The following is a 19,448-nucleotide window of genomic DNA, read 5'->3' on the forward strand; positions in this document are numbered from 1 at the left end:
GAGACAAAGAAATGAACTGTAGCACATCAAACTAGGAATGAGATATGCCCTTTTCATACAGTGCATATGGCTGTTGAAAGAAAACAAAAGAAAAAAAGCTAGTACATCAGGGAAAGAGATTCCAAAACAATATTTTGCCAAACAGGCTAGTTTTTTACAGAGAGAGAATTTGTTTTTAAATGGGGGAAGGGAAAGCATTTTAAAACGTTATCCTCTCCTCTTGCTGTCTGAAGGCAGGCAAGACCCTGTCATTTCATTCTGATGAATAAGCCATCTATTCTTATTAAGAGTTGGAATATTTGTATATCCCTAACAGAGGCCCAGTTATGCTGGTTAGAAGCAAAGTCCTGAGTTCAAATCTAGACCACTCAGGGAAGTTACTTGGAGCACAGGCAGAATTTATTTTGACACCATAATGTGCAGTACAGCAATTGAAAGGTAGGCTACTGAGTTACAGGCCCAAGGTAGTTACCTTGATAGAAAAACCTTCCCCTTTACTCCTTCCAGAAATAGAGCCCACCCTCTAGGAACTACCATAAACTGCAATTAGATGGATGGTCAATAGGGGTTACTTGGTGGTTAGGTACACTGTTGAGTTTGTTGGTCTTTCCACTCAAATCATTGAATAAATTGGCTTCCTGCTTAATAAAGGAAGGGACCTTTTCTCTGTTAATAGGCGTGATCTCTGGTATCTTGAAAGAAATGTTTGGCTGAATGGCTGCCACCCTTGGCCAGTTTTATCTTTTTGGATTCTGTAAAGAATTTCTGTATCTGGAGGGGATTTCTAATGGTTTTGATTGCAATTCTGCCAACTTCCTATCACTTTCATCCAAAGTGTCAAACTTGTCTGAAAGGCTCAAGTGATTCTTTGCTTTTGTGATTGGGTTTCCTTGGGTCAGGAATCGCCAAGATTAGGCAAGATGGGCTGCACACAAATCAAATCAAATCAAATCAAAAAGTAAGTGAGTGAGTGAGTGAGTGAGTGAGTGAGTGAGTGAGTGAGTAGGTAGGTAGGTAGGTAGGTAGGTAAGCAAGCAAGCAAGCAAGCAAGCAAGCAAGTAAGTGTGTGATGTAGCTAAAAGGTGTCCTGGAAGCTTTTACCCTGCAGCAGTAAACTTTTGTAACTTTTAACTTGCCTTTAAAATTGGCATAATCTGAACACTTAACATGGGCATCTAAGTAGATCCTTGAGATTGCTTTCCAAGGGAATAGGAGCAGGACCGGGGCTGTTGGCCAGGGAGCTAAAAAATGCTCTCTGCCTATGTTCAGGGGCACGGACACATTGAGAGCCTAGGTTTGGATTGTCTTTCATCGGGCTGCGGTGAGTTAAGACAAAGGACTCTCAGCCGCGCTGGTCGGTTGGCCGGGGCGCCAAGAGGCAGAGAAAGGGCGCAATTTCGTACGTCTGCTCCGAGCCGCAGCGGTGGCGATCTAGCCTAATCTCCGGGCGGAGCGGGGAAAGGACTGGAAGAGGAGGGACGGCGGGATGAGGCTGGGCTCGCTTGTTGCCATGCTGGTGTGTGCCAAGGTAAAGGCGCCACCTCTGGCGCTCAAACGGCAGCCGGCCCGCCTCCCCTCGGCTCTCTCTTCCCACGAGAGAAGGCCAGGCTCCCCAACCGCGGCCAGACCGCTCCAGCCAACCGATCAGTCGACGCGTTCTGGGTGGCGAGTCGGGCGGCGAGTCCCGATGCAAAAGCGCGATAGTGGAGCCGGCCGCGGCGGCGGCGGCAGGCAAGCCTGTGGCAGCCTCTGTCCCAACAGGGTGCAAGATTTGGCTGGCAGGTTGGGCAAAAAGCCGTGCAAAGTAGAGAGAAAGGTGCGTTGCTGGAGACAGACCTCGCGAACCGGAGAAACGGCTGCTCGCTCGCTCGCTCGCTCCCTCTAGGGCGAGAGACAGCGTCGCCCAGTGGTTAAACCAAGGACATGGTCTGGACCAGAGAAAACTTGGATTTCTCGTTCAATCCCTCGAAGATGGGCACTGATAAGGGAGCGAGCATCTCTGGGCATGTGCAAAGTTTCTTGCCTTGGCCAGTGCTCTGATATTGGAGCAAACTGTCAAAGGGAGAAATTCAAGTTCCTTTGCTTTCTGTGCTTACATACATCATCTCTATCTATGTCTATATGGTATAAGTAAAATATACAGAAAGCACAGGAGATATATACCTATATCATATAGGTATATGTGTGTGTGTGTGTGTCCGTGTATGTGTAGTTTAAAAAGAGGATAAAGATTTCCTTGCACAATACAAACTCAATCAAAAGTAAAGCTTTGTTGGGCAGAGATCAGGCAGCCCAATTTAAGAAGTTAAGGGACCCTGAGTTGCCTGAGGCTGAGAGATATGCTCAGGCTGCCTGAAAAAGATTAACATTTTTGTTTGCAACTGTTTGCCCGCAGGTGCCACGGAAGATCCTGCATCCCAGAAGCTGCCCCATAATTATTCATAACGACCCATCTCCGGACTCAGTAGAGGCGGGTGAGTTCGGTTTGCAATCTTCATTTCCAGCTAGAAGATAAGTTCAGGCACTGTACGCTCACATACAGACACACGTTTATATGAACGACCTTCTAAGTCACCTTTTTATTAACACATTCCTCACGGTTGCCCCTTTCACCACCTATATCTTGTTTTGTTTTTTTTAAAACCCAACTTTTGAAGCTGATAAGTATTCAGGAATAAACGATCTGGAAGACAGACGCTCTAATCGTCTACTACAATAGCAAAACAAAACAAAATAAAACCCCTCGAGTCACAAACGCAAGCCTAGCTTTCCCTGCACACTGCCTCCCGTACACGTCTGTCAGTCTTTAAAGTTGGTTTCCTATGATTGGTCTGTGGTTTCCCTTTAGCCTTTGCTACCATCGATTGGCAAGATTTAGCGGATTGCACCTCAGTCTTTCAGCGGGAAGCTTCTACAGACGCGGCTCTTCATCAGGTAAATCGATAGTCCTCGCCCACCGGCGCTTTTAAACAGGCGCGACTTGAATCGCGCATTGATACCGGCTATTTTAGCTACATTGGAGGATACTTCTCTCGTTGAGCTCTGCATTGGGATAGAAGTGGTCCCGGTGCCTTGCAGAACGCCAAACACTCAAGTGCTTGGTATTCATTCCCACTAGGGAAAGCGGCCTCCAATTAACCTACATAGATTTATTGAGAAACCTGGACCTCATCCTTAGCAATCCGCCAGGTGGCAGCAGATAGCCGACACTGGCTGTTTCCAAAAACTAAGCGGTGTTTGATCTGGTTAGTGATGGAGGTCTATCTAGATCAGGGATGGCAACCTTGGCTCTTTTATGACTCGTGGACTTCAATCCATGCTGGCCCAGGAATTCTGGGAGTTGAAGTCCACAAGTCATAAAAAAGCCAAGGTTGCCTACCCCTGATCTAGATAATATTTGGATGAGAGACCATCAGAAGAGTCCAGTGCCATAGGTGATCTTTGGATGTTGAGAAATGTACCAGAAAAATGCACTGGGAAACCATTCCCATGGTACTGCTGAGAAAGCTACAGGCACTACCCAAGAAATCTGGAGTTAAGATTGGATCAAAGGAGACCACACATTTTTTTTTAAAAAAGTCTTATTCTTGCTGCTAATGCACAAAACAGCATTTCTTTCCTGACAAGTGGACAATTGTTAAACATGGAAAGTAGAACAAATCCAGATTGATTTAGGATGTCACATAAGTATTGGAATTTCAGATAGTAATTTCTAAAAATGAGAACTGTGGATGCTTCAGTGCAGGTGCAGAGAATTTTCCAGTAGTTGTGATGAGGGGATACTACAGAAAGCTTCCATTGCTTGTTGGTGTTTTAAAGGATCAGCCCAAGGATCAGCATGCACACTTTGGGGATGGGGAAATGTTTTTAGAAAACTAAGTGGAAGATGTTATACTTTACTACTATCATTTTATTACATGGCTATATAACGGGCTAAATCATAATGTGGATTGCTTGTTTTTGACTTTTGTATGTTATGTGAATAGCCATCATGGTTTAAAAACTAGAATTTATGGCTTCAGATATTATACTAACCAACTATATCTTGAACACCTGAAGTACAAACTAGACGATCATGGATTATTCAATAAATCACAGTTAGACAAACCATAGGTCAGAGTATATATGTCTGTGTGAGACTATGGCAGTTAATTTTACTGCAATTGTATATATACTTTTCTGAGATTTAGATCCACTCTATTGAGTTTCCTTTGAAATAGCTGCACCCTGCAATGTATTGTTGAACTTTGCAAATAATCTGCCAGAAATATTTATGCTTTTCAGAAGTTAAAGGAAGTGAATCCTCAGGTTTTATTCTAAGGGAAAAGTAGTGTATGGATTGGATTGCAATCTTAGACGAGATTGGTACTTTGCACCTTCACCACAACCAGAATTAATCAGATTAGATAATATTATGGTAGGGAGGATCCGTAGGGCAGATGATAAGTCGCCAATTTGCTAATTTTCCATTTTATTTTATAAGATGCAGCTTTATAAAGTGGCAGCTCAGCTTGGCGCAACACATACCAAGGGCGGTGTTCACGTGATCCACTGGGCACAACCTAGTCAGCTAACCAGGGCTACTGGAAAGGGAAGCTCGCGCAGATTCGCTTCCCTCCAGCTTGAGAAGAATGCCCAGTTTGGAAGAATGTGATTGGCTCGAGCGTCTAGCCAATTAGATCACGATATGGCACGTAGGGAGAAGCATCCCCTGTGAGGGGGTCGCCTATGCGTAAAATCCGCAGGGGCGGTGGATTCAACTTTCTCGCGTCTGTTTTTTTTTTTTTCCCCCCAAAAGAAAACTAGTGTATCGCAGCGAATACCTCAACAGCACTTGCCCTTAACGGCCGTGACAAGTCCAACATCTGCCGCCCTTTGTTTTTCCGTCCAGCATGTCAGTGCGAGCTTGTTCCCTTCGCTGCCTGGGGTGGCCAGTGGATTTGCAGGTGCGCCTGAAGATGTTTTTTGAGCGTGGAAAGAAGACGTCAGAAGGTGTTTCTGGGAGAAAAGTTTCCCTAATTGGCTCATTTCTTTTATACTTTCCAGAGCCCTTCCTTGCAACCCGAAGATGACTTTGATTTCCAGGAGTTTCGAGATGCCGTGGATAATTTCTTATCTGGCAAGTATGCAGAGAGTTTAATTAACATTTCATATAGGAAATGAAATGTTTCGATGGATTTCTGCAATGGGCTGCCTACCACTTGATTAAAGAATTTATTTCAGTCATTGACCATGCATGCATATGTCATGTGTGTAAGAAACTTGCATTCTATTTGCCCTTGCTTATTTATTTTTATTTACCATATGTATATGGCCGCCCATTTACAAAATATGATTCTGGATGGCAACAAAAAAAACATAAAATGACAATATTCAAAAGAACATCCCACAAGTATAACATTAATATTATTATTAAAAGGCTAGGGGAAAGAATAGATATTATAAACAATGTAGCCATCTCATTAAATCATATTTCCTTGAAATAAATGAAAAAAAAAATATTTTGAAAAATACCTGCCATATACATGCTTCGTTTGCACTGATATTTTTTAAGCTCATCTTCTTTACATACAAAAATCATTGTGCCAAAATATGGAGGAGATTTAATTAAATACTCTAAATTGCTTCCAAATTCTTATTAACCAAGTACTACAGCTTTACTTTATATTAGGTGGTTTTTGTATTAAAATTATTCTAGACTAAAAGTAAAGAACTAGAGGCCTGTAAATGGGTGGCTACTTGTAGATTTTGCCTGTTTCAGGGCAAGGTATGATTTTCTTTTATCAAGGCGATCTCTCCACTTTTGGTATTTCTGTGATTCCAATCAAATTCATGGGAAAAAAATCCTTTTAAGTTTAGGGAAACTTGCTTTAAATTAAGCTTTCCTAATCTGATGTCCTCTAGTGGCAAATCCCTGAAATGTTTAGGATAATCTTTCTCCCTATAATCTATTTGTCCTTCCAACTGCCCTTGACTTAACTGTGGGTAAAAATCAAGTTCCACTAGCAGGGGTGTGAGAGAAAAAAAAAAGGTGGCTGCAGCCATGTGATCAAAGCCCTGTTTTAGGTGAATTTCATGTGCAGCACATATAAAAGAAGTAGGGTTGGGGGTCGGACACACAGTTGTGGCTGCCAACTTTTTGCTTGTTTGTTTGTTACCCCTTCTGCAGACATTCATGTCTACAAGTAGTCCTCAACTTACAATCATTCATTTAGTGACAATTCAAAGTTATAATGGCATTGAAAAAAGTGATTTATGATGGTTGTTCATACTTACTACCATTGCAGAATCCCCATGGTCATGTGATTAGAATTCAGATGCTTGGCAACAGGCGTGTATTTATGACGGTTGCAGTGTCCAAGGGTCATGTGATCACCTTTTGTGACCTTTTGACAAGCGAACTCAATGGAGAAGCCAGATTTAGTTAACAACCTTGTTGCTAATTTAATAACTGCAGTGATTCACTTAATAACTGTGGCAAGAACACTTACTTAATTCTTGCTTAGCAATGGAAATTTTGGACTCAGTTGTAGTCGCAAGTTGAGGACTATCTGTATTGGTTCTTTTTCAGTGAAGGAATTTAAACTGAAAAAATATTATACAAAGCCAAATAGGATAGTTGCTTAATAATACTATAGCTGAATAACCTGTAGCTTAATTTCAATGCTCATATGCAAGACAACAGCTCAAACCTCTGGAAAGAACTGTCTGCAATCTGATGCTGCTTTTTGAGATTCACCAACATTACTTCTGAGTTAGTTGCTCTGTGCTTAATTTAGCCTTAATTGCTCCCCAGCTAAATTGTGCACATGCCAGCAAGATAAATGGAGTCAACCAACTATATAATTTTACTCCTATTCTTCTCCAGATACTTCCCCTCTGATGGCTCCTCTGCTGGATTTTTCTTTCCCTGTGGATAATGGAAACCTCCCCAGTCCCTGCCTCCAAAAACCTGCACAAATTGATCCGGTCTCACATCTGAGCCTAGAGAGTGTCTTGCCCACTGAACAGTACTGGAAAGAACTAGCAGATCATAATCAAAAAGCGCTGGGGGATGCACTTGTAGAAAATAATCAGGTATGAAGAGTGAATGGCTATGAAAAGTAGGCTAGGCATTTACTTAGCAGCAAGCATTCAAACAGTAATGTATTGATGCAAAGCACTGAGCACTGCAGCAAGAGGAAAATTATAGAACCATCATACTGAGATGAAGCAAATCCAGGCAACTCTAGAATCTAAATGGAAGCAAAGTATTTTCCCTGTCTTGTTGTGTGCAGATTTTTGTGCAGATTTTTGTAGCCCAAATATGGAAGCTGTACTGTAATTAATAGGAAGAGAGTCACTCTGATGTAGTGGTTAAGCATCAGTTAGAAGCTGTGAGACATAGTCTTACCTTAGACATAAAGCCAGTTTAGTGACCTTCCTTTCAGTCCTTAGAAGGAAGCAATGGCAAACCACTTTGATATCTAGCAAAAAAAAAAAAAAATGCAGTTGCCAGGAGTCAATACTGAATCAAAGGCACTGAAAACAAAGCGAACAATTACTAAGAAAATAAAATGCATTGGTTTTAGCTGCATATGTCTATAGCATTTTTAAAAACTATGCCTTTTTAAATTTATTTCTACTGAAAATCAATTTCAGTATTTCTTTGATTTGTATGTTGTGGTCTTTTAATGTGCAGTTTCAAAATGTAGGTTAAAAAGCTAGAATTTAACTGCCATTCATTAAAATTAAGTAATGAACCACTTTAGCAAGATAAAGTTTTTGGAGGGAAGTTTGGTTGTTGGCAACTTTTGTTTTATAAGATAGTCTGTGCTCGTGATTCCTACCTGACCATATTCATTTCCATCAGCTTCAAGAGACATTGACACAAAAGCAAGAAGAAATTGCTTCTCTGAAGGAAAGAAATATCCAGTTGAAAGAGCTAGCCAGCCAAGCCAAACAGCTCGCTTCTGTGCTAGATGTAAGTGCTGAAGTATCTCTCTCAGGAGGTCACTTCTGTACCACTTAGGTCAAGGGTATCAAACTCACAACGTCACGTGACGTGTCATGATGTATCGTGACTTTTTTTCCATTGCCGGCAATGGGGTGGCATGGTTTTGCCATGATGCATCCGGCCTGTAGACTGGCAGTTTGACACCCCTGACTTAGGTGGTCATACTGTCATAAAGCAAAGTTATTTTTATGTTAAAAATGACTTCTTTTTTCACATAACGTATCAAAAAGCTCTTGGTTTAACCCTGGTATATTCTCCAAGCATAAAATCAGAGATTAATTATGACATGTTACAGTAAAGTTAAATTTCAGAGGTAGGCCTTGTGATATCACAGGGCACCCAATGCAATCGCACACATTTTCTTTGATGTCTGCCTGGCTTCCTGACTTTATTATTGTTTAGTCTATTTTAATTTAAAAAATTAGAAACTGATATGTTACAAAACAAAGCAGCTCTGGAGAATGTCATCTGGCAGGGACTGCCTCAGGAGGATTCTGCTTTTAGAAGTTAGGATGACCCTGACCCTATTGGCTTTTTGTAAGCCTTGAAGATCTCGTTAACTGCTCAGGTCTGGGACCCTGAGTGTTTGAAGGGTACTGTTTCCTGACTATATGGAAACCTATGATCGTTTTCCTTGACCATCATATGTATTTCTTTTCACGCTATACTGTATTTTAAATTGCTTTTATGACTGTACGACACCCAGAGTCACTTACCTGAGACAGGCAGCTAGAGAAATGAAAATAAATAAATAAATAGTCCAGGAATGCATAGAGAGGCATTAAGGGGGGGGAAACAGCAAGGAAAGGGGAAAACATGAGATAGAAACTCAAATTAAATCTGTCTTGATTCTGTTATGTCCCGAGCCTTGCAAACGGCTCGGGCGTTTGCAGGCAGTCCCGGGCAGGTGCAAAGCTGCCCGGGACTAGACAGGCTGTCGCCAGCGCCGTGCGCATGCGCGGGTGCTGGCGCGGGAAAAGTAACCCATTTACCCGGGAGTTGCCTATATAAGAGGCTGCGAGGCGTTGGGCGAGGTTGAAGCCATCTTCCTGTAAGCTGAACGCTGAATAAATGAAACTGAGAACTCCAGCTGCTTCTCGTGTCTGTTTTCCCGCCACGGACTCAACACTGGCGACGAGGGTGGGATGCCTTGCACTACCTGGAAAGGAAAAAGTGTAAGCTTACCCAAGGAGTCCTGAGCGGCGGAAGAGGAACGGCGTCGACTCGGCAGCTGCCCGCCAATCTGGTGCGCATTCGGGGGTAGGCTGGCTGATAGACCCGTCTCCTGAAGATCCGAAGATGGCGAAAATCAGAAGGCTTTCGGAATTCGACGTCTCACATCCAGAGCGGTGGGAGTCCTACGTATCCAGAATGGAGAACTACTTCAAGGCAAACCAAGTGAGGGAAGATAGCTTGAAGGCGGCCATCCTGCTTTGCGTTTGCGGCCAAGACGCCTTCGAAATCGCAGAAAACCTTGCAGCACCTGTCCCAGTAGAGTCTGTAAGCTACGCAGACCTGAAGAAGCTGCTGAAAGAGCACTTCCACCCCAAGGTGTCCGTTATCTCATGGCGCCACACCTTCGAACAGAGGGATCAATGGTCCGGTGAGTCAGCCAAGGAATACATCGCCGCGTTACGGAAGGCCGCCAAGCCCTGCGAGTTCAAGGACCTCAAGGAACGACTGAGGGACCGATTCGTGTGCGGGTTAAGGCATCGAGAGCTACAACAGAGACTTTTCGCTAAGGAAGAATTATCCTTCCAAGACGCCTTAAGGGAAGTCACCGCAGAAGAAACAGCAGGTGGCGCCGTCAAGAACATGCGGCCGATCAGAAGCAGTGCAGAGGGTGCGTCCGTGCACCAGGAAGACGTCCAACGAAACTCCGAGGAGGATCCGGACGAGGAAGTCGACTGTCTACACCCCGCGAAGGAAGGAAACCAGAAGGGAAGCTCTTCGGCTCCGCTCAAGTGCATCGGCTGTGGAGGTCGCCACAGGAGAACCGACTGCAAGTTCCGCTCCGCTACCTGCCGGGCATGCAGCAAACAAGGGCACATTGCAGCTGTGTGTCTGGCCCGACGAAAGGCACAACCCCAAGAAGAACGCCTGAAGGGTACCAGACTCCCCAGCCAGAATAGGGTAGGTTTTTGCGCTTCGCGAAGAAGCATCTGTAGGACAGGCACACACAAGCCCATGAAGAACAAGCTGTCACTCAACGTGAAGCTACAAGGGGTTCCATTATCTATGGAACTAGACACAGGGTCTGCCCTTTCCATCATTTCATTGCATACATTTAGGAAGATTTGTTCCAGTAGTGGGACTAAGGCCAAGTTACGGCCTTCTGATATTGTATTAACAGATTTTCAGAACTCAAGAGTGTGTGTTAAGGGGGAGGCCACCCTTAACGTGCAATACAAGAGTTTTGAAGGTCCACTAGACTTATTAGTAGTAGGGGTTGAACGAACGAGTCTCATAGGACTCGATTGGTTTGAGGCCCTGGGGATACACGTCACAGGACTCAACAGCTTACAAACACTCGACCTACAGGAAGTCTGCAAAGAATTTGCAGATGTTTTCAGCCCCCAGCTGGGCACATTCAAAGGACCACCTGTGTCCTTAAAGCTAGACCCCACTGTCACTCCCATTAGGATTAAAGCAAGAAGGGTCCCCTTTGCTTTAAAAAGTAAGATTGACACTGAATTAGACAAACTAATCCAACAGGGAATCCTAGAACCTGTTGATTCCAGCCCGTGGGAGACCCCCATTGTCACGCCTCTAAAGGCAAATGGGGACATTCGTATTTGTGCTGATTACAAATGCACACTAAATAAGGCATTGCAGCAACATGCCTATCCTGTTCCTGTGGTCAGTCACATCCTGGCCTCTCTCAAGGGGGGGCGTGGTTTTGCAAAGCTTGACCTAGCTCAAGCATATCAACAGCTGCCTGTTGATGATGATGCTGCTATAGCTCAGACCATTGTGACCCACAGGGGAGCCTTTAAGGTAAAAAGGATACAGTTTGGAGTGAATGTCGCTCCTGGGATTTTCCAAAGCGTAATGGAAAACACACTACGAGGTATACCAGGGGTCTGCCCCTACTTTGACGATGTCTTTATTGCAGGAGACTCCACACACATTCTAGCTGAAAGGCTTAGGGCTGTCCTGTTAAGATTCAGGAAATCAGGCCTCAAGTTCAGAAAAGACAAATGCAAGATTGGGGTGCCTTCTACTGAATTTCTGGGATTCAAAATCGATGCTGCTGGGATTCATCCTGCTGAATCCAAACTAACTGCTATTTTAGAAGCACCCAGGCCAACGTCTAAGGCCGAACTTCAGGCCTTCTTAGGCCTCCTGAATTTCTACAATTCTTTTCTTCCACATAAAGCTAGTGTAGCTGAGCCTCTTCACAGGCTACTAGACAAACAAGCTGTGTGGCTGTGGTCACAAGCACATGAGGCTTGCTTTAAAGAAGTCAAGGCCTTGCTCACTTCTAACAGTGTTCTTGCACATTTCAACGAGTCTTAGAATCCCTCCACGAGGGTCATCCTGGCATTGTTCGTATGAAGGCTCTTGCATGAAGCCACTTGTGGTGGCCTGGTTTAGATAAAGGTATTGAGGCTACGGTACACGCATGCCACCTGTGCCAACGATCTCGCCCAGAGATGCCCCAAGCTCCTGTGCATAGATGGGAGGAAACACAGTCCCCCTGGTCTAGGGTGCACATTGACTACGCTGGGCCCTTTCAGGGCCAGTTCTTCTTGGTCCTTGTTGACAGCCATTCAAAATGGCTTGAGGTTGTGCCTGTCTCATCCACCACCACTGCAAAGAATATTCAGGTACTGAGGGGGATTTTTGCTGCACACGGGCTGCCAGATGTCATTGTGTCCGACAACGGCCCTCAATTCACCTCCTCCGAATTCCAAGCTTTCTTACAGGCAAACCTGATTCGTCATGCCACGTCTGCGCCTTTTCCCCCGTCCACCAACGGTATGGCTGAATGCATGGTGCGCATCTCAAAGGACGCCTTGAAGAGACTCACCTACGGGGACTGGCATCACAGGTTGGCTGACTTTCTCCTTTCTTATCGCACCACACCGTCCACTTCTACAGGGAGAAGTCCAGCTGAACTTCGCTGGGGGCGCCAACTTACTACTAGACTTGACCGGTTGCATCCGGACAGAATGCCTTCATCTACCTCACATCCTAGGGCACCCAGACAACTACTTGTGGGTGCCCCGGTTTGGGCTCGCAATTACGGGCCTGGTCATACATGGGTCCCCGCTTCTGTGTCCAGGATCACAGGCCCTCTCTCCTACGAGGTTGCCCTGGACAACGGTCGTGTCCTGCGTCGGCACCTCGACCAACTTCGCCCTAGGCGAGACTTTTCTGCTGAGACTCCTGGGTCTTTTCCAGGGGGGGAGGGGGACCCTTTGGAGCAAAGGGAAGGGCAAGAGCGACTGCCCACCTCCACTGAGGGAGCCACAAACGGCTCGTCCCAAGGTTCTGCAATTGCTCCGAAAAGAAAGTCATGGAGCTTACCCACACAACAGGCACTCACGCCTCCTCCAGCCAGGGAGTCACCCCGGGGGCATACTCACTTTCCACACACATCACACAGCACTCCAGCAACGGAGGATACCCGGGGGCATCCCAACAAATCATTCCCTGCAAGAGAGCGGGCACACAATTCCCAAGGTTGGCCTGACCTTACCCCAAATCCTACAGGGGGTCAAACATACACAGAGCTAGTCGAGGAGCCAAGTCCCGACTACAACAGCCCTAGCACAAATCAGGGAACACCTGAGTTTTGGGAAAGTACAGAAACCCACACGAGCCCGAGCACAGAATGGGGTTCAGGGAATGGACAGCCTCCTGACAGGTCTTGGACTGACCTAGGAGGTTCTCCAGAGACGCCCAGCAGTGGCTATCACTTCAAGGGGCCTGAGGGTCTACAGCTAGGTAGGACAACCAGGTCACAAAGCAACAGAAGCCCTGGCCTGACGAGCCCGGTGGGCAAGCAAGCAGGCCAGGCATCGGGGCACAGTCCTTGGAAGACACCAGGGCACAATAGAGAGAACAGGCTCACTCCTCCCTCCAGTCAGGGAACTTATGCCAGTAACCCAGAGCTAAGAAGGTCACAGAGAGCAAAGAAATCTCCTAAGTACCTAGAAGATTACATAACATTGCCGGCAAGGCAAAAGCCAGTAAACAGTGGGAGCACTGGGGAGCAAATTGTCGTATAAAATAAATGTTGTCTGTTGGTAGTAGTTTTAGCCCGGGGGAAAGGGGTGTTATGTCCCGAGCCTTGCAAACGGCTCGGGCGTTTGCAGGCAGTCCCGGGCAGGTGCAAAGCTGCCGGGACCAGACAGGCTGTCGCCAGCGCCGTGCGCATGCGCGGGTGCTGGCGCGGGAAAAGTAACCCATTTACCCGGGAGTTGCCTATATAAGAGGCTGCGAGGTGTTTGGGCGAGGCTGAAGCCATCTTCCTGTAAGCTGAACGCTGAATAAAAGAAACTGAGAACTCCAGCTGCTTCTCGTGTCTATTTTCCCGCCACGGACTCAACAGATTCCATTTGGAATAAGATGAGCAAAGGGTCATATGTGAGATGGGCAGCTGTATAAATAGAAAATGAATGAATGAATGAAGTTTCTTGTAGCTTTCATGATTATATATCCTACAACAATAAAATATCATCCCTATAATTCTGTCTGTTTCCTGATCTGGTCTATTTCAGAGGCACCATACTCCAGCATCATTTTGATTTGCTTTACAGATATTCTTAAAGAAACCAAATGGTGGATGGTTATGGCCCACTGTTTGGTTTGTGATTATGTGTTCTGCCTAGTAAACAAGATTAATTGGATAGGGAAGATATAGAATGAATCATAGGTGCTTTCTGTCTCGATGTGCTGATTTTGTGAATGACAAGCCCTCACCCAAGGCAGCCATTTTATGAGTTTCCCCACAAAAATTCAAATGTGACTATTTACCAAATAAATCATTTTCCGCTTGTTTTTAGTGTATGAGGGATTTTAGCAATATAGTCTGTTGTGTGTGTGTGTAAAATAACAAGAATGACGTGCAGCTAATGTCTTCCAACATTTCTACTTTTGATTGTTGCAGAAAATGATGCTCCCTCAGAGCAAAGACAGCACTGATCTTTCCCTCAGCTGTGGCCCTGGCAAGAGAAGCCTTGAGCAGATGTCAGTTCCTGAGCATGAAGAGGACATGGAAGTGAATGAAATCTTAAGGGAAATATCAGAAAAATGCAATGCAGCCCTGCAGTCCATTGATGACGACAGAGGCCCGAAGCGTCCTCGTGGAGAGAACGAAGCCATTCACATGTATGGAGCTTTCCATGGATTGCAGACATGCAGCAGTCAGAGTTCCCTGGACTTAAGTGGTAGTGAATTTGAGGAAGGGGTGTCCTTCAAGACGTCCATCAAAGAGCACTGTAACATTAGGACACTGGCCTTTCCACAAGGCAATGCTTTTACTGTTAGAACAGCCACTGGGGGCTACAAGTTTAGATGGGTCCCCAGCTGATTGAAGAAGGAAGCAATCAGCTAACTACACTTGCCAAAATCCCACTCATCCTCACATATAAAGTGCTGTGATGTGTTATAGACGGCTAACAGAAGTAAATAAAAGTTCCTAATATTTAAGCTAAGGATCTTCTTCATTGGAAAAAACCAAACCTGTTAGGGTTGTCCATGCAGGAGGAGCAAAAAAGTGTGTGACTGAAACTCTATTTTATGCATTAAAAAGGGGTGGCATGCCAATTGTATGGCTATATTACCCCCTCTCCCACTGCAAGGATATTTATGGTGCTATTCTATCATCTACCTGGTCTCAATACTTGAATTACCTAAATAATCCAAGGTCAAAACTGATTAGATATACTTTAGCAATGGCTGCTTGGTTTTTTTTTTATTGCTGACTGGCAATCCCAGTCTTAAATTAGCTTCTGTAGCATAGTTTTGTTTCAAGATGTTGGATTATTCTCCCATCCTCCACATGATCATCATCAAATTCTTTTCTTCAAGCATTTCAAAAGAGCAACTTCTTCTAAAGCTGCATCTCATGTCCTCTTGTCTTTTAGCTAGAGTAGCTCTGCTCTTATCACTGCTCTCTGCTCTCCTCTCTGCTTTTTTCTCCTTCACTTTACAGAAGCCTGGAAGTTTATTCCTCATACTGCTTCAGCAGATTCTGTCCCTAAAGGAATCTAACAATGCTAGTGCAAGAGATCTCCTTTCTGGAAATGGCTCCCAATTTTGCACAAGTGGCTCATAGCAGGGATGGGTATATGTAGTCTTATTGATTGAGATTGTTTTATCATAACTGCAAGTGTATGATATACCTGCGCAAAGTCTCAAAGGGTTGTTCAAGTGAAGCATCTTTCCATCATTTGATGATTAGGTAGCCTCACAAATCCAGTAAATACATCCCTTTGTTGTGACTCAGAAAGAAAACCAGTAGTTACTTGCTTTTGATGGTCTTCTCTGCACACACGTGTGTGTGCACAAAAAAAAAAAAAGGAAAAGCATAAATGTAAGAAATAGCTGGGCAAAGTTGAATAGTCCACCTCAAGATTTGAATGCCGTCCTTGATGGTGATTGGCATCAAGGTAGTTTTGCAAAGCAAAACATATACAGTAATTCCAGGTAGTATATGATAATGCATTCCATGGCACATTTTTCAATCTCACATTATAGAAAGATTTGATGTCCTGATGTACAGCTTTTGTTTTCTTCAAAGGCTACTTGAATAGACCCATCATTTTCTCCTGATAGGGAGAATATCTTTTTTCAAGTAATCATCTCTCTGTTTAGAAAGTTTATAATGGTCATAGTTTGACTAGGGAGAGAGTGATCTTCAGGAAAATTACCTATGAAGGTCAGTATAAGTGAAATTTTCATTTGGATAGTGAGAAGAATATGACATTACATATAGGAAAAAAACAGAATTCTTGGCAGTTGTTGTTGCAGACTCAACCAGAAGTTCTAGGTAGATTTTAGACTCAAACAATCTAGATTTATCATCATGATCATTATCATCATCATGTACCATGGGCTTAAATAGCACTTGTTCAAGGAAAGATTTCTAGTTATACAAAAATATTGCTCAAGAACAGAACTTTTCCAGGCTAAGGTTCTGCTCTTAAATGGAATTTTCCTTAAATTAGTTCTTAAATTGAAATCCCAAAAGTTACAAAACCATGTTACATCTATACATAAAATACATTTTGTTAAGTTAAAAGTCTGCTGATGTGCTTTTAGAACACAATAATCCTTGGCCTGTTTCATAAACTGGGCTAAACTCTGGATTTTTAGGGTAGGGTTGACAGAAAATAGCATAATTAACGGGGTGTACTACTTCAAAGCTCAAAAAAAAATTGTAATTCACCATATGGAATAAATCAGGCCATAGGTTCCTTTTCCTTGTATTTTGCTGCTAATCTGAGCAAAGAGAAAATGGTTGGCAAATGTTTAGTAAGAAAAAGGAAAAAAACTATAATGGCTTTGCTTCCATCTGTAACTCTCTGGGCTGCTTTGAAATGTTACAATCTACAGTATATATGGCATCTTAAACCTTTGTTTAACAGTGGCTTGCTGGATAAATAAAAAAATGATTGCATTTGTATATAGTGTTAAAATAAATCACACTGTCTTACCATGTTGAGTGAATAAGGTGAGCAGGGAGTTTTCCACACTTTTAGTGTACTTTTTTTTTGAAACACACAGGTACACAGTCTATGGCTTGAATGTTGGTTCCAGAGCCCTATTGCTAAAAACTGTATTTTTTAATGCAATAGTAGGAAAATTCTGAAATACACAGTTAAGCATTCACTATTAACTCTTTAAATAATATATTTCAATTGCATTTGAACTAAAACAGTTTTGGTCTTCTCCCATCTGCTTTTTAGAGTTCAGTCTTCAGTATGCTACAGAAAGCATGGTTTTGTTCCATCTAAAAGGGACAGTCCATTCCTATTTTTTTACAGAAATGAAGATGCTGGGTGTCACAGTATTGGATTACAAATGAACTATGCAAAAAAAAAAAAAACAACAAAAAAACTATAGGGTAGGTGATTTACATTAAAAGCCATCTGACAAGAGTGTAATTACTATGGCAGAATTAACATGGTAGAATTTGTTTAATTGATACGTGGTAAAAGGAAGAGTGCAGTGAAGAGTTATTAAAGAATGGAATAATTTCTTGTCTTGAACTTACAGCTAGTAAGGTAATGTATTACTTGTACATATAAAGACTGACAGGCAGAATTTAAAAAAATAAAGGACTTAAGACAGAAACATCATTGGGTATTATCCTATCTCTTCCATATCCCCTGTAAAATCTTTATACATGATAATGGATTTATGCAAATTTGTTCTTCTATGAAAAGGACAAAATGGCTGTCTATTGGTTGATATTCTGTATTAATTTGTAATGTTATCACAAAGTGTCTTGGGTTTTTCTCCCTTTAATCATAGCAAAATGGGCTCTATTCCTTAAAATATTCTTTACATAAAAGAAAAATGTCTTTCTCCTTATTTCTTTGGCGATTATTCTATTTAAGTGTTTGTTTTGGTTCCAGGAATATAGATAATATATTGCTCACATAGTGGCAATATTGATTTTTTTTAAAGATTCAAATGGATGTGATTTGAGATCTTCTGTTTCAATTCTCAACTATGAGTCTTAGAAAAAATAATTTTGTGTTTTTCCCCCAATTCTGGCTCCTTCTAATAATGTGGTAATATCATCAGATAGCATTTTATGACTCTCTCAGAGATACAAGCTGTAAGCCTGTCCTCTTATATATTACTCACCCTTGCACTAGACCATGTTGTATCTAGTATTGTTTTGGCTTATACGACATGAACCCAGTCAATTCTTTATTCAATAAATTATGGTTAACCCAATAATGGCTTAGCGTATTGTATGAAAGAGCAGTAGTCTATGGGACAAAAGCTAAATTTAATTCAGAAAAATGGTTTTGAGATTGTATGTACAGGTAGTCCTCCTTTATAGTGTCTGCTTCGTAGAGTAACCATTTAAAGTTATGACAGTGATGAAAAATAACTTTGTTATTAATCCTCCCATCTATGACCTTGACAGATCTATAAAGCAAAGGAAAGCTGAAGTAAATTAACACAGTTGTAGTTTCACTTAGTGACCGCTTTGCTTGATGATTGAATTGCTGGACCCAGTTGTGATGGTTAAGTTAGGATTACCTGTAATAGTGATTATCTCATCCAGGGATCTAATAGAATTATAGTTAAATTATCATTATAATCCATCTTTAAATGTAGGAAAAAGTTTGACTTTTCTGTTACCCTGATAACCATAGCCAGAAAAATCAAATTTCACTACATTTGTCACCAGCTTTTTATCCTTGGTCATACAGATGGGGAAATCTGGGGTTTTCATTTGAAAGGCAATTAGATTAGGGGAAACATTTAGAAATACTTAAACCTGACATACAACTGAGCAATTAAAGTTTAGAAACTGCTTAGGCATACATAAATAATCAGTATATTCAAATGTATGTTTTTAGGTTGTAAACCATCCAGAGTTGCCTTGTGGTGAGATGAGCAGTAAACACATTTAATAAATAAATAAACAAAAGAAATAAATATCCAACAACTGTTTCTGTAGTCTATCATGATCCACATCTAAGAAATTGTTGAGTTAGTGGCAGGCGACAGAGAGGTCAACAAAGTTTATTAAAGATTAACAATATTAACATTAATCCTTCACTTTGAAAGGAGTATTTCTTCTTTTTTTAAATTGTTCTTGTTTTGATAGAGTTACTCACGTGTGATCAAGTGACTTCAAGTGAAGTTTGCATTTATATGTTGTTATAAGAACTTACCTGTTGTAAGAATACAGCAATGTTTCAAATTTAAAAAAATAGAAATATTGGCTAGATCAGATAGTGATGGCACTTACTTTTGAAACTTCAGAAGCTGATCAAGAAATCTTTTATTCCCCCCCCCTTTCCTTTTAAACATCTTGATGCTTAAAATATCCTGGGCTTTGTGAAAAGTCAAGCCTCCTTTCCCTGTGCTTTCTTAGGGAATCTTGTGGTTGCACAATGTTGTGTTCTTACCAGGTCATTCAAGGAACTAGCAATAGCAGTTAGACTTATATACCGCTTCATAGTGCTTTACAGCCCTCTCAAAGTGGTTTACAGAATCAGCATATTGCCCCCAACAATCTGGGTCCTCTTTTTACTGACCTTGGAAGGATGGAAGGTTGAGTCAACCTTGAGCCAGTCAGGATCAAACTCCTGGCAATGAGCAGAGTTAGCCTGCAACACTGCATTCTAACCACTGTGCCACCATGGCTCTTACTAGAAATACAAAGAAAGATATATTTCTTTCTACAAATGCAGTGGTCCTGTCAATATACTAAACTTTCAAAGACATAAAATAAATAGGGCCACTTTAT

General features: G+C 42.5%; 1 protein-coding gene across 1 annotated transcript; it reads left to right on the forward strand.

Annotated features, from left to right (window-relative positions):
- The first annotated feature begins 1,687 nt into the window (after nucleotides 1–1,687).
- Nucleotides 1,688–14,742, forward strand: MCIDAS (multiciliate differentiation and DNA synthesis associated cell cycle protein). Its single transcript, XM_039355181.1, has 7 exons — nucleotides 1,688–1,816; nucleotides 2,396–2,474; nucleotides 2,849–2,934; nucleotides 5,047–5,119; nucleotides 6,869–7,077; nucleotides 7,853–7,963; nucleotides 14,115–14,742. The coding sequence occupies exons 1-7, from the start codon at nucleotides 1,688–1,690 to the stop codon at nucleotides 14,535–14,537; spliced, it is 1,110 nt and encodes a 369-aa protein (XP_039211115.1). The 3' UTR covers nucleotides 14,538–14,742.
- Nucleotides 14,743–19,448: the final 4,706 nt, after the last annotated feature.

The sequence above is a fragment of the Crotalus tigris genome, unplaced genomic scaffold (assembly GCF_016545835.1).
Source record: "Crotalus tigris isolate CLP2741 ecotype Arizona unplaced genomic scaffold, ASM1654583v1 scf7180000017571.3126492, whole genome shotgun sequence".
Classification (NCBI taxonomy): Eukaryota; Metazoa; Chordata; class Lepidosauria; order Squamata; family Viperidae; genus Crotalus; species Crotalus tigris.